Here is a 16,542-nt window from a genome sequence, read left to right on the forward strand (position 1 = left end):
CTTTTACTTGTAATGACTATAGTTTAATTTTTAATTCATGAAAATGCAAAGTTAACAAGATGTGTAACAGAACCATTATAAAGATTTCTGACTGACCTGTTTGAAAATAATTTGAAAGTTCATGGAGTGAGAACTAAGGTATAATGTTGCAACTCTTTCTCTTTTTTTCAAATCATTGTGACTGCTGTTTGGGCTATCAAAGAGAAAATGTGAATTTAGCCTTTTAGCCACATAACCACTGCCTGATGAAAACCAGGTGGGGAATCAATATATGGTGGACATGTGACAACCCAGACCATGGCGGTTGTTGAAAGTAACTGAATAGGTTCTGGTAATGAACAAACCCCCCTGTTTTTACAACATAGTTGTATAACTTCACTTGACTAGAAGCAGCTGCAGACCATTTTTCTGCAAAGGAGAAAAAAATATCAAGCCTTATAATGTTAATCTGATCTACATTAATACCTGTCCTTAACCAACAATAAGAATTATAGTTTTCCAGAGGAAATTTTTTTCCACATAGTTTTCCCTAATTCATCAAGAGGATTAAAGAAAAATGTTGGGGTGAATATACAAATATACAATCTACTCATGACTTTTACTTATTGAAGTAGAGTTTTTGTTCTTGAAATGTGTAATAAATGATAATATTCTGTTGGAATAAAAATAATCTCTGTTGTAGAACATGTAGTCACTTTTATTCATAAAGTTAACATGTTTTAAAAACCATATGGCCATTTTTTCAGCAAAAAGAGATTTTTTTTAATCAATGTGAAACACTAACAAAAGTAAAAGAGAACTTACGTAAATATCAGAACTGCTCTTTTTTCTCTAAATGGGTAAATGATTGTTCTACAGATTATAACTTTTGTGTCTGTAAATGAAATCCAGAGCTGTATGCAACTTAAAAATTTTTAACCACTAAAGTTAAGAATACACAGAAAATCTTAGAAAATCCATTATTACTTAAAAAATCCATTATATGAATTAGCCTCTTCACGGTACATCATTTTTTATTTTCTTAAACTAAGAACCATATTAAACTCTTAAAATTGCTTATCATTGACTATGTCAGCATTAAATTGCTCTGAACTTAAAAGCATATTACAGTACAGTTATATGTCAATTTGAAATCATATTGTTTTGTATATCACAAAAATGTATTTTTAAACTTATAAAGAATGAAGAGTTTCTTTTTAGAGGCAGGCAGGCAGGCAACAAACCTTTGAAATTTGGTCTTATCCTAGGATCATAACTGACCAATAGTCTGTTCAAGATATTGCTAGTGGAATTGGCAGGTACCCTTGCGAGATCCTCTGCTGATTGCTGACTATAAGAGAAAGAAAAGAAAATTTTATGAGTACGAAACAACAAGCAACAGAAATGGGTTGTTTTCAACGGGATAAAAGATTTGGCTTTTTTAAGACAAATTCACAGCTATGACAGGGCTTTTCCAAATACAAGTGAATGAGCAGTAGCAAATATTTTAAGAAGCCCAAGAGATATTTGTATATAAAATAAAAATAACAACAAAGTATTTTAGCACTTACTTTACTAAATGCTCAAAACACTGGCCTAAAAACTCCAAGTCACTTCTAATAATCAGATATCCTTACTTATCCTGAAACAACCCACAATCAAAATCTGGGAAAGCACAAAAGAGTCAACCCATTAAGTCAAAAAGAGCCAAGAACAGTTTTGAACAACACATATTATTAACTTTCTGCTTAAGCAAAGGAGAGTGGTCATTTTATGAGATATTATAGCTAGTGATGTAGCCTAAGAATTCATAAAAACAATCATGCCAACATTTATAGAGTGATATTTCTCAAGACACAGTGAATGTTCTGATTACTGAGTTATATATAGTAGTCCAAGCCAGGCGTGGTGTCAAACACCTATAATCCCAGTGGCTCGGAAGGCTGAGACAAGAGGATCACAAGTTCAAAGCTAGCCTCAGCAACTTAGCAAGGCCCTGTCTCAAAAGACAAAATAAAAAGGGGTAGGGATTTGGCTCAGTGGTTTAGCAACCCTGGGTTAAATCCCTGGTGCCTCCCCCCACCACCACCAAAAAAAAAAAAAAAAAAAAAAAGAATAAAAAGTACACACACACACACACACACACGTGTGTGTGTATATATGGGGGGATAGTTAGGTCATGGGAGGAAAATGCTCTACAGAGCTATAAGACATAACTAGCTATTCATTTACTGAATGTATTATCATTAGCTTTTTATTAAAAAGAAAAAAAAAAACCTGCCATGTTTTCCTATTTTAACTTTTGCTATTTTAACTCTTTGAATAATGAGACATGACTAAATAGGTGGTTGCTTCAGAGAACTTATATAAAAGAGAAAGGCTTCCCTCAGAAGCCAAGGGAAATTTTTTTGGTTTTGTTTTTGGTTTGGTTTGTTTAACCACCAAAATGTTTTGTTGGATAATCAATTTCCACCACCACCCCCAAAAAAAAAACAAAACAAAATTTAAAAAGCTCATGACAATCACAAAGAAGATTAAAACTATTCTTAGAGTATCTAGCATTGCCTATATATATTTATAAGGCAAAAAGGTTTAATTTCATAAACTATGTTAATTTGTGTGAAGCAAACTTTGTTGCAACAGGCTTGGCTTTGTACTGAAATCAACTCTTTCCTATCAGGAAATTTTATTCTGACTTAATTATCATACAATTTTTGGATACGAGCAACCACTACAGGTGAAATATGACAGCACAAAGTTTATTTAAAAATCTAAAATGACTATGATTTGATACAGACAACTCTTTCAAATAGAAATGACTCAGAGTGTAAAACATTAAATCAAAAATGAAAATAAATTAGTTAAAATCCCAAAGGTTCAGGAGCTTATGTAGATTTTTTAAAATTGCTTCCTATGTCCCTATCAGCTTCCACATCACAGCTTCAGGGATTTCAGCACTGGTAATGACATTTTCTATTTCATTGCAGGTGAAACTGTAACCTCCTTACAGCCCATTGTGATTCCTTCAAAAGATGGGAAGCTCTACAGAGAAGGAGAGTATGTGGTGAAACTGGAAACTGGATGCAAACTGGTGTTTGAACCTATCACATTTTGAAGTTTTCTCATTCAAATGAGGAAACAGAATTGATTATGAAATGCACTTGTATTGGATCAATTAGCCTGTTATTGTGCCTCCTGATATAAAATCCTTTATATGTCTTCAAAGCAAGGAAAAAACAACATAAATAATTAACACCAATTTTTGTAGAGTAGAACTTCCTAGCCTAATTTTTTTTCTACCTATAAGCTATATCAAATTCAAATACCAGCCTTCTAATTCAGCAGCAAATTTCATCTTTCCTCCATGCATTGGTACAGAATTGATCCTTGTTCCCTGAATGTTAAGATTTATACTTTCCATCATGCTGCTCTAAACACAATGTTTTATTTATTTGTTTGTTTATTTATTTGTTTGTTTATTTATTTATTTATTTATTTATTTATAGCAGGGATTAAACCAGGAGGGCTAAAATTCCCCAGCCCATTTTATGTATTTTTATTTTGAGACAAGGTCTCACTAAGTTACCTAGGCCTCTCTAAGTTGCTGAGGCTGACTTTGAACTCGCTATCCTCTTGCCTCAGCTTTCCAAGTCGCTGGGATTATAGGCACATACCACCAAAACTGTCCCCAATGTCCTTAAAATTGTTTTAAAACATCAATTTTCTAAAATTTTTCCTCAGTCATGGCACCTTATACCAATGAACACAAACTAATAAATATACCATTTGCAATTATTTTGTAACTTTTTTTCATATCTGTGTAAAGTACTAACTACAATGCAAACAGTATGGTTATTGAGGAACAGGTGACTCCCATACTTTTATGGTTCTCCATAGTTTTTGCTTAGTATTAAATACACAGTGGTTCAAGTACTTTACATCTTCCAACTTTTCCCAGTAAATTTCAACATCATGGAGAGAAAGAAAGAAGCCAGATTGGTAGAGGAGAGAGCAGGAGTTAAGTAAATAAAATGAAAGAGTACATAGTATATGAAGAAACTGAGACACAGAAAGATTAAGGGATTTTTCTAAGATGGTAGAATAAGACTGGGGCTGTAATTCAGTGATAGAATACTTTGCGCAGCATACATGAGATCCTGGGTTCCCCAAGCATCATCAAAAGCAAAAGCAAAACAACATACAGATACACACACACACACACATACATATACAGAGAGAGAGAGAGAGAGAGAGAGAATAAATATTGGCTATTCTTAGTTAGGATTCTCATTCCAAGTAATGCTGACCTAAAGGAAATGAAATTAAATCTATCTTCTTATTAACATTTGTCAAAGGACAAAATTACAACAACTGAGTTTTAACATCTTAATTGATTTTATTTTCAACTATAGAATCAGACAACACTTCATTGCAAAATAAAATAATAACATAAATGTTCCAAAGAATTCATCAGAGACGATTTTCTTGGGTAGATAGGAAGAAAGTGGAAAAAATAAATAAATAAACAAGGTAAATTGTTCATTTCAGAGTTATTTTTCTCTACATGAGGGACAAAGGGTCAGAGTAATAGAAAAACAATTGATTAACAGCAGATTACTTCAAATTACTTTTTTTGTATAAGGATTAAGGCAAAAGGCATTTATTATTATGGCAACTGAAACCAACCTGTTTAGGAAATTGACAGTAATCTTTAATACTAATTTCTTGGGAAGGAAAATAAACCTCTAGTTTTGTCACAGAAGAGGTGTCTCTAAAGAAGGATCCCAGGGGTTCCCAGAAAGAAGGGGAATTGGACTCAGGACCAGCAGGGTTTTTGGCATAAGTAAAGGCAAAGAAATTGAGCATGTGCCAATCAGGCCTAGACAGAGGTTTGCTTAGGAATGTGGAAGCACAAGCAAGGGAGAACATGTGCTATCTTAATAAGAAGCAGCAAACCTTGCCAGGTTGGTGTCACATGCCTATTGTCCAAGTGGCTTGGGAGACTGAGGCTGGAGGATCATGAGTCCAGAGCCAGCCTTGGCAATTTAGCTGGGGACTTGGCTCAGTGATTAAACAACCCTGGGTTCAATCCTGGGTACCCATCCCCAACACTGCGCCTCAAAAAAAAAACCAAAAAAAAAAAACACCCCAGCAACCTGTTGGTTTGGGGTTTTTTAGAGGAAGGGTTGGCTAGTGGCTGGACTAGAGGTTAAACTGGGGAGAGGTTAAGCAATTTCACGCCAGTTTTCCCCCTACTTGTCCACTGCCCTTCTGTTACTTTTGCAGACAAGAATAGGGGTCAAGGGTGCAGACCAAGGTCATAACCTGGGTTGATCAGGAGTTGTACTGTTTATGAGCACCTTCTTGCATTTCAGTGGTTCACAGATGTCTCCTGCATTTTAGTGACTCCTGGGCACTTCCTTTAAGAATCAGTATATCTTTTTTGTATCCCCAATTTCCTATCCCAGTTAGTTTGGCAATGTGGGACTTCATTGTGAGTGGCTCCATTCTGATTGTTACCCATTTTGTTGGAATGGGTAACAATCAGAATCAGAAGTTGGGTCCCAAGAAAAGGCCTCCAGTAATTTTTATTTGATGTCATCCAGAGAGATATTTAATTAGGGTTTATATATGTGCTTTGGGTTCTATTAGTGTTATGGTTTGGATGTGAGGTGTCCCCCAAAAGCTCACATGTGAGACAATGCAAGAAGGTTCAGAGGAGAAATAATCGGGTTGTAAAAGTCTTAATCCAAGTGATTTAATTCCCTGATAGGGATTAAGTGAGTTGTAACTGAAATGGCAGGGTACCACTAGAGGAAGAGAGAATTGGGGTGTGGCTTTGGGAATATATTTGTATCTGTTGAGTGGCGTCTCTCTCTTTCTCTGTTTTCTGATCATCCTAGGAGCTGCTTCTCTGTGCCACATTCTTCCACCATGATGTTCAGCCTCATTTCAAGCCCGGAGAAATGAAGCTGGCCCTCCAAGGACTAAGACCTCTGAAACCGTGTGCCCCTAAATAAACCTTTCCTCCTCTACAGTTTTCCTGGTCAGGTCTTTTTATTCACAGCAGCAAAGAAAGCTGACTAAAACAATTAGTCTTACTAATTATTTTTTTTTAAATCATTGGTACTGAGAATATGGATTGGCCTATTCTTCAAATGCTCAGCATTATACTAGCCACTTCCAAATTTTATTTCTCCCTGTGGTTAAAAACAAATGTGTGTTTGTTAACAACAAAACTATGCCCCAGTTGACAAAATCTGTAGAAAATTAAACAAAAAAACCCAAGAGTTTTTTTTTTATCAAGTATCACACAGCCCCTTCTCTTCTATTCTTTATTTGTGTCGATTTGAATTTCCATGACTCTGCTGCAGGTAACCTGACATAAATATTTAATCAACTTTCATATTAGAAATTCAGAGACTTTAAAAGTTAAATGGAATTCCATGTAGTTTATATTCACAAGCATGAATTTTGGATTCTTTCCCACCTAAGGAAAAAAAATAGAAATCACATCTTTTAGTTTATCAGTATTAAAATCACAATCATCTATCTCTACTGTTGAAAATGTTTAAGCATTAGATGAACATAGCTATGCCTGCAAATTACTATATATAAATGCCTTACAATTTCGAAAGTGATATCATCTAGGCAAAATGAGCAGGAAGGAGAAGAGTTAAACGACTTTGATTAGGTCACACACTTAATGCCTGGTCCATTATTAACATCTTCATATTCTGAATCTCAGTCCAATGCTTTATCCATTTGACTACATTATTATGTTTGATTTCAAGAAATCTAACAATTCTAATTTATCACAAAGGATTTATTTCTTGAGAATATGATACTAATTTAAGAAAATAACTTACTCTACTAAGACAAAGTGATCAAATGACTAGAGAAAATAATGTTTCATATCAAAAGCCTTTTTACAACCAGTCCGCTTTTGTTCACTTGCCTAAACTTCAACCAATGTCATTACTAATATGCAAAGTTATGCAAGGAATGTGTCAGGCTGTATAGCTGCATGATATAATGTTTTCCAGCACTGAGGGCAAAATCCAGAAATTTCTTTGTAAAGGGGGAAGGCTGAATTTTCCTTCAACTCTAGAATATTCTTATTTTTGCATGACCCTTTAGTGACTATTTCAAAACAAGTCTGTATGAGCATATTGTCTTAATCTTCTCCCTCAAACCAAAAGTCTAAGTCTAAAGGGATTGATTTTTTTTCAGAGTTATAAATGCACCAACTGTGGTCACAGGAACTCTCAGACCTGAATGCAGTGTGTTATATGGCACTGTAAGTAAACTAGGGGTGGGGGCTCCTCTGGACATAAGTGAAAGTAACCACAAAGCCACAGACATAAGGGAAGAACAAGGTATGCAAAGCGTATAGGTAGTAGTATTTTCTTTCTGCTCTAAGGAAATGACTTTTTACCTCTTTTGTTAGGTGACAGACACATCTGAGAATCCAATGAAACCCATGTTTCCCTGAAAAAATGTACACAAGGTTTGCAATTCTTTGGGAGTCCTATATCTGTGGACTAATTTAAGATACCATTCTTCAAAGAAACAGATATAATCATTCATCTTCACATAGAAGAGATGCTAACTCTGTGGGAGGCCTTGGTAAATGCTAATTGTTCTTCCCAGACACCAGAAGATATAAGAAAACACAAAGGATCTTTGTTGGGTGAGCCTTTAGATGGTAGATGCCTTTCTGAATACCAAACTAAAGGAACTCACAAAGAAATCATATCAAAGAAAAAAAATACAACTGCAAATAGTGGCAACAATGACTTTATTATTCACTGTTTTTTTTAAAAGCTGATATCCTATAAAGTTAGGGGAGAAGAGAATATTTTAAACAGGAAAGGTGGGGAGAGGTATTTTACAGTGACCTCTCACAATGATGGTAAGATGTCCAAGTGGAACACAAAGGTCAACTGACAGGATACTCAGTGGTCAAAGTCAGAATGATTTTGATGACAAAATAAAATAGTGCTGGATTATAATACAAAGTATAAAAAGAAATATATGAGTCCAAACTGGTAAACATAGATGAATAAATAAATAAATAAATGGGGAAAAACAGCACATCTCCCAGGCAGAATTCCAATAACTGGTATAGAACCTCTGCTTTCAAATTAGTGGAACAGAACACCCCACTCCTTAGTGTAATGCTTCATTCCTACCAAATGGTTTGGGATGTAAAAGGAGACAGGAGAGTAACTTTACAATAGAGGAACTTGACAATCACTCTCGGAGCAGATGACCAAGAATAACATCAACAGTGACGTCATATTAAAAAAATGTACCCTTTATAAGATGTAATGAGAATGGCATTTTAACCCATTCTGGTCTTCCTCCCTAAAGCATATGACCGTTTAATCATGAGAAAAATGCCAGGCTAACTGAAATTTATGAATAGTCTATAAAGTTCCTGACCAGTACTCCTCACGGCTGGAAAGGGCAAAAAAGAAACTGGATGACACTTTCTTATTTCAAAATCCATAGTCTTACCTGGAAGCAAGTGATCATATAGGAGTCACGTCTTGATAATGTGTATAGCTGAGGCTTATGAAAAAAAACCTGTCACAGGTCTGTTCATATCAACTTATTGAAAGTTCAGCATGACATTTACATCTACACAGAACAATTTTTAGACATACAGGTAGGTAGAGAGATAACCAGATAGACATTCAAAGAATTTAATACTTCATAAATATCAGTAATTATTTATGAATATAGATCATTGTGAGCTTATTATAGAGTATTTTATTTGCTTTGTATTTTCCTATCTATCCCATAACATGCCATCTCTTTTGACAGCTTTCATATTTATTTTCCATTCATTTTCATGGATTAAACTATGAATAGAAGGTCATGAATACAGACAGTAAGTGATAACTTTTATACCATTAGTTTAGTCTAAATTTATTTTAAAAGAATGTGTTTATGGTATGTGTATGTGTGTGACAAAGTCTGTTGGGTTCTTATGGGCCAAGAATCTTAATTAAGAACAGTTTTCCTCAGTGTTCATTTTATTTATCCCCCATTTGGGCTGAAGGAACTGTCATAGCCTGTGGAAACATTATCAAATCTTTTATATCTCCAATTATACCATTACATCATTCATGGCTAAAATAAAAGTATTTTTCATTAAGTAGAAACATTTATTTGGAAAGATGCTAGATTTTGAACCAGCAATTTCCAAAGGCCATTGAAGGCTAACCTTGGTCACTTTTAACTTCATATCACATGTGAGATGACTCACTCTCTGAACAACATGGCAGAAGTATCTCCTATTTAGATGGTATGTTTCTCAAATAGTGTAAAATATTATACATTCTCACTTATTCTAATTGATTTCCTCCTGAGATACAAACCACATGGCATAAGGAATCATATTTAAAACTCAACCCAAACAGAATACATTATTGTGTAGTCACTTCCCATTTGCATAACAGGGTTTAATCTGGCCCAGCAAATACAAATATACAGTAAAACTTCTAATTCTATTGTAATGGAATCTTTTTTCCTTAATTTTCTACATATAGTACAAATATAAAATATTTCCTTCTTGGCCCAAGAAAAATGTTTATAAGATAACCCCCCCCCCCCCACACACACACACACATCCAAGTTAAGTGTTAGTGTAATTGAAAAACATTTCCCAAGATTCAAGAGACTAGTGGTGCAGCTCCATTCCATATGATGTTAAGCAGATCACTGTGAGCTTCCGTACACTTACCTTGAAATTAACGGTTCAAATTAGATTGTCTCTAAAATCCTCTTCAGTTGATAATCTGATTCTACCAAGAGTGAATACAGTGTTACTCAATCACGATGTCCCTTCAGAAGTGAGGCTTCTCCCAGGAATGTTGGTTGCTCAAGGTTTGGAACTAAGTCTCTTCTGGAATAGCCTTCCAGAAGGAATGGACCACTGAAACCCTGAGATACAGTTGTTAATCAGAAATATCAGTTACAACCCTAGGCCTGATGTAACTTGTCTTGCCTTGTGGCAGCCTGTATCCAATGTTTGAAATGGAGATGCAAATGGCTGTGTCCCTTTCTATGAACTGAGACAACTCTGAAGGACTATCTAAGATTCAAAGCTCCGTGTGGCATGGACCACTGACTCAGATAAAACCTACACTGTTTCTGTGTTTTAACCACTTTGCTTATAATTAAGAGCTGTTGTTCCCCAAAGCAATCCCTTTCATGCAAATCTTCATCTCAGAGTCTATCTATGAAAGAAGTTAACATACAACATCAAAACACTAAGTCCCGTGGTTGGATTATGATCTGAGTGATCCCCAAAGACTCATGTGCTGGAAACTTGTTTCCCAGCATGGCAAAGTAGAACTTTAAAAGATAGGGCTTAGGGAAAAACAATTAGATCGTAGGGGCATTATCCTAAGAAGAGATTAATGCTGGTCTTGCTGAATGTGGTGAGTTGGACTTCTCACCTCTAAAACTTGAGCTAACTAAACCTCTTTTTAAAATAAAGTACCTCTTCCTAGATAGTTTGTTATAGCATCAGAAAATGGACTAATAAACTAAGCTTCCTTAAAAACACAGAAAACTTTAATCAATTATGCCACCAAAATGATAAATTTCTCTTTTACTTTAGGCATTCTTCACTTAACAAATTTTGAGTATTTACTCTATGCCCTGCACATTAACATCTGGTTATACATTTGAGAATCAAAAAAAAAAAAAACAGTTATTATTTTAAATGAAAATAATATTTAAAACCTTGGTTTTAATAGAACTTGTCTAATGATTCTCAATCCTGGCTATACACTGGATTTAGCTGAGGAGCTCTAGAAACTAATTATTTCTAACACTAGGAAAATCCTCAAATGAAATGTGAGCAAATACGGGAAGATAAGCCAACAATTGATAAATTGAGAGACTCCCCCAGAAGAGGTAAATCCAGAAGGGTGAGGTATCAAAAAAACTCAAGGAAAAATAAAATATCATGGAATGGTTAGTTAAAATGGCCAGGTGACCACTGGAGGTTAAGATGAGAATGAAAACTCCCCATGAGATTTAACAAGAGTACTATTTTTTGATTAAGAAAGAGGTAGAAGGCAGATTGGAATAGGTAGACTAGTAATGACGAGCAAGTGCATTGGACATGTTGCAAAGCTTGACTAGCAGTGACACCAACATATCCACACAGCAGGAATCTCCAGATTTCCCTTCCCTCCATGGTCACAGATTCAACAGCAATACATGGATCAGTGTCCTTTGTGGAAAGTCTAAAACTAGTTTGGAGTCTTCTGCACCCCAGGAAAGTATGAAATCAGCTACATGTAACCAGTAAGAAAGGGAGAGACACCCTCCTGCCACATTCCTCACTGCAGCCTAGTACAAAGTGATGAGGGGGAATCCACTGCAAATTGCTTCTCATAGAGAAGCAAAGAAGCTGGATGATGTATGTGGTGTCCCAATTTCTCTAAAAAAGGCGGGCTTTCTATCTGAAGTACTGGCTTCTGTCTCTCTTCTGTGGGAACATTGATGGGGTTCAGAATACACTAGTGTCCTGGGGGTTACAGAAAAATAAATAAATAACAGCGAAAGTTTGACTAGCACGCAGCACTTGCCACAGCTCGGTGCAGAGCAAGGAAGCAGTAAACCCCAGCTGTCCGCTTCACCCTGAAGAGGGAAACAGCTGGACCACACATCTAACATCCTAACTTTTCCTGGTATTACCACAAGGAATGGATTTTATCTCATCTTTCTCAGAAGACTGACAGTGTCTAAGATCCTTAAACCCTTGAAGATTCTAGAAAAGGAAGTGGTTGTTTGAACCAGCATACAGGACTCAAAACAAATCTTCCCAAGTCAACATAAAGTGAGCAAGTAAAAAAAACACACCAGCTTCCTGATTCTCCCTAAGAAAGGAAAAGTTGATCAAAGATCCAACTTCTCCAAGAACTATATGAGGGATTATCTTCTGACCTATCTATCTTGGAGGGCAGACAGGACCTGAAATATTCTAGACATCTGGGGGCAGTAAGATGAAAGGACAGTGGTTTTTCACTAGCAGGAAGGTTTGAGAAACCCACAAAGAGCTGAACAAATTGATTAGTAAAGATATTCTCCTGTATAAGATCAGTCCATGCAGTCAGGGAATGGGGAAGACCAAGTGTGTGTGTGTGTGTATGTGTGTGTGTGTGTGTGTATTTATTCTTTATTCTCATTTTCTGGCAGAGTGCCTAAAATCTTTGGAATGACATGACTGCTGGATGGTAGTCCCTGGATATCCTCAGGTTATAAGCAGTTTCTCAGAAAGTTATGATTACAGGTTTTAGCACCAACCACAACACAGCCTCAGGTGTGAGGAGAAAGGCTGACTTTGAATTGATGACCAATGACCAGTGATTTAATCAATCATGCCTGTGTAATGAAATCTCCATAAAAAATAAAAGAACTAGGTTGGGACAGTTTCCAGATTAGCTGAATATGTCTTTCAGAGGGTAGTATATCAGGGGATACCACAGAAGTTCCCTGCCACTTTCCACATGCCTCGCTCTATGCATCTCTTTCATTTGCATTCTCATCAATATTCCTTTTTAATAATTGGGTAAGTGTAATGAAAGTGTTTCTCTGAGTATTATAAGCTGCTTTTAGGGAATTAATTGAATCCCAAAAGGGGACCAATGAAACCCTGAGATACAGCTGTTAATCAGAAATATCAGTGACAACCTAGGCCTTGTAATTAGCATCTGAATAAGAGGAGGGTATCTTCCTCTTAGAACCCTCAAGCTGTAGAATTTGATACCATATCCAGAAAGACAGTGTCACAATTAAATTACAGGATAGGTAGCTGGTGCCTACTGGAGAACCAGGCTGCCCCCTCACACACACATGCCCACGTGTGTGTGCACGTGCACACACACACACACACTCACACATCTGTTATCAGATGTATAGTAGTCAATGCGAAGTATAGTAGGTAAAACACTTTGTTTTTTTCGGTCTTTCCTACAGGCAACATCAAGTAGACACATGCATTGTGGATGCTCCAAAAGGAAAAGAAAGAACCAGAAAGCTTATTCTAAGAAATAACCATTAAAATTCTTCAACTGGATATCCAGATCCAGGAATCCTAAATTAAAAAAAAAAAAACCTAGGAAATATACCCTAAGATACATTATATTCATAAAGATTGTCCAGAGAGACAGAATCAATAGGATATACACTTTTACAGAGAGATATAGATCCTATAGATATATGAAAGGGAATTATCTCAGGGAATTGACTCATACTATTATAGAGGCTGAAATCCTAAAACAGACAATCTGCAAGCTGGAGAACCAGGGATACTGGTTCATCTGAGAGATACTAAACATCTCTCAGTCTAAGCCTGAAAATCTCAGAAACAGGGACTCTGATGATGTTAACTTTCAGTCCAAGGTTGAAGACCCAAGAATCTTGGGAACTGGGTGTAAGTTTCAGAAACCAAAGGCCAGAGAGCCTAGAATTCTGATGTCCAAGGACACTCTAGGAGAGACAGAGAGAGAACTCGCGTCCTTTCCACTGATTTTTCTATTCTCTCCTGGGTTCCAGAAGATTGGATGATGCTTGCCCACTTTGAGAGCAGATCTTTCTAACTTGGTCCAATAATTCACATGTCAATTTCCTTTAAAATTCCCTCAGAGACACACCCAGAAATAATGCTTTACCATTAGGTGATCCTTAATCCAGTTAAGTTGATACCTAAAATTAAGTATTATGCATACTATAATCAAATTGTCAAAAGAGACAGACAAAGAACTGTGAAAGTAGTAAGATAAAAACATCTTGTCATGAAAAAGCAAACTTCTATATAACAATCACGACATTTTTTAGAGAAACCCTACAGGCCGGAAGGCAGTAAGATGATATATTCAAAGTGCTCTAAGAAAAAAAGACAATGACAAAAACAAACAACCAAATATTGCCAAACAAGAATACTATACCTGGAAAAACTGTCCATCAAAAATGAAAGAAATTTGAGGACTTTTCCAGACAAGGAAAAACTGAGGAAGTTAATCATCACTAGAAACACCTTACAAGAAATGCTGAAGGGAGTTCTTTTAATTGAATGACCACTAAACATGACATGACAGCATAATAAAGTGTAAAACTTGTTGGTAAAGTGAAATATATAGACTGTATTACTATAATATGAGTGGGTGAATCATTTTAACTTTAATATAAAACTTATGTATCAAAAATAGCTATTTAAATACAAAACAAGCTAATGATATCACTGACAAAATGAGAGGGAAAAAGTAAACCGTGGAATCATTTATGTTATTAATGTCATCATCAGGTTTACATAGACTGTAAAATATTGAAAACATTTAAATACTTAAAATGTTGTTCTAAGCCACTTTAATGATCAAAAAGAAAATACCTTTAGAAGTTACAAAAAAAGAACAAAAATCACATGAATACAATCCCCCCTCTCATTTACACAGACACACACACACACATACACACACAGAGAGAGCAAGAGAAGAAAACAAGAATAAAGAAATAAGACAACACAATTTACCAAGCGATAATAGCACATTCCCCCCCCCCATTAATTATTAAATCTATATATATGGCTGTAATTTCTCAGTCAAAAGATACAGAACAGATGAATGGATTTTTAAAACTATTCAACCATAGTTCTCTACAAGGGGTCTATTTTAGATTTAACACACACATAGGTTGAAAGTGATGAATTAGAGAGACTTATTCCATGTAAATCGTAACTAAACTAGAGCAGGGCAAACTGTATTTATATTAAATCAAATAGATTTTAAATTAAAAAAACTGTCATAAGAGACAGAGAAAAACAGAGCCAATATGCCAGGTATAATAATAATAATACATATATAGGTATCCAACACAGAGGCACATAAATATACAAGGAAAATGTTGATAGAACAGAAGAGAATAATAGCAATATCATAATAGTAGGAGAGTTCAATACTACACTTTTAATAACTGATAAAACAACTAGTCAGAAAATCAACAAAAATGTGGACTTAATCCACACTATGGAATAAATACTCATAACAAATGCACAGCAGTTTATCTAATAACAGAATATACATTGTTCTCAAGCACACATGGAACATACAAGATAGATCAAATGTAGGGTCCAAAAATAATTTTTTTAAAAATTTTTATTGGTGTATTTTAATTAAGCAAAATAATGAGATTCCTGTGATATATTCAAATGTTCATATCATACATTGGTCTACTTCATTCTCCTGTGCTTCTTCTCTCCCTCCCTTCCTCTGTCCCCCGTGGTGCTCTCCCTCTACTCTGTTGGTCTTAGTCCTATTTTCACAATGTTCCTTTTGTTTTCTTTTTTTTCCCCTCTCTAGCTTCTTTGCTAGAAGATTATGAAAGAAAACATACCACCCTTTACTTTGAGTCTGGCTTATTTCACTTAGCATGCCGTTTTCTAGTTCTATCCATTTTCCTGTAAATGCCATAATTCAGTTCTTTTTATGGCTGAGTAAAACTCCATTATGTATATATACCACATTTACAAAGAAAAAGTCATATTAACCAAATTAAGAAGAGTGATAACATAAGTGTCTTTTCCATCTGCAATGGAATGAAATTAGAAATCAATAGCTAAGTGGAAATTGGAAAATTCACAAATGTGTGAACATTAAAGAAAATACTTTTGAACAAACAAGATATCAAAGAATAAATGAAAATTAAAATTAGAAACACGTTCTTCAGATAAACAGAAACACAATATATGAAGACATGGAAAGCAAAGATAAATAAATAAAGCAGCACTTAAAAAGAAGTTGATAGTGGTAAACGCCTACATTAAAAAGAATAAAGATCTCAAATATATAGCCCAACAGTACACACAAAGAACTGAAAAAAGAAAAAAAATAAGTAAATCTAAAGGTATCAGAAAGTAGGAAATAATAAGGACTTGCAGAAAAAAATGAAATAAAGAATAGAAAAAAAACAACAGAACAGTTAGCTTTATATAAAATATATACAAAATTGACAAACTCTTAACTAGAACAACAAAGTAAAAAGAGAGAAGACTCAAAATATAAACTCAGAATTAGAAGAAGAAACAGTACAACTGATGTCAAAGAAATGCACAGAATTATAAGAGAAACTTTACTTATGAACTAACTAACCTAGAAGAAATGGGTAAAATTCTAGGCAAAATACAACATACTAACACTGAATCATGAAGAAGGAGAAAACCTAAACAAACCTATAACTAGTTGGGTTCGATCTTCAGCTCCACATAAAAATAAACAAATAAAATAAAGGTATTGTGCCCAACTATACCTAAAAAAATATTTTGAAAAACCCAGGAAGAGGTGGTTTTGCTGGCAAATTCTAGCAAACATTTATAGAAAAATTAAAGACAATCATTATCAAAATCTTCCAAAACACTAAGACTTTCTAAGTCATATACCATGGCCAAGTGGCATTTATCCCTGAGAGGCTAGGAGAGTTTATACCAAATCAATTAATGTACACATTGCCCACACCAATAAGAATCAGATAAAAATTATCTAA

The 16,542-nt window shown here is 35.0% G+C and overlaps 1 protein-coding gene across 1 annotated transcript in view; it reads right to left on the minus strand.

The window, feature by feature from the left end:
• Positions 1–16,542, minus strand: part of Glrb (glycine receptor beta) — an 83,923-nt gene that overhangs the window by 43,671 nt on the left and 23,710 nt on the right. Inside the window, exon 2 of the mRNA XM_027926678.2 lies at positions 1,224–1,330. Within this exon, the coding sequence (XP_027782479.1) occupies positions 1,224–1,330 (107 nt within the window). The remainder of the gene's footprint in view (positions 1–1,223; positions 1,331–16,542) is intronic.

Source organism: Marmota flaviventris, chromosome 7, assembly GCF_047511675.1.
Source record: "Marmota flaviventris isolate mMarFla1 chromosome 7, mMarFla1.hap1, whole genome shotgun sequence".
NCBI classification, from domain to species: domain Eukaryota; kingdom Metazoa; phylum Chordata; class Mammalia; order Rodentia; family Sciuridae; genus Marmota; species Marmota flaviventris.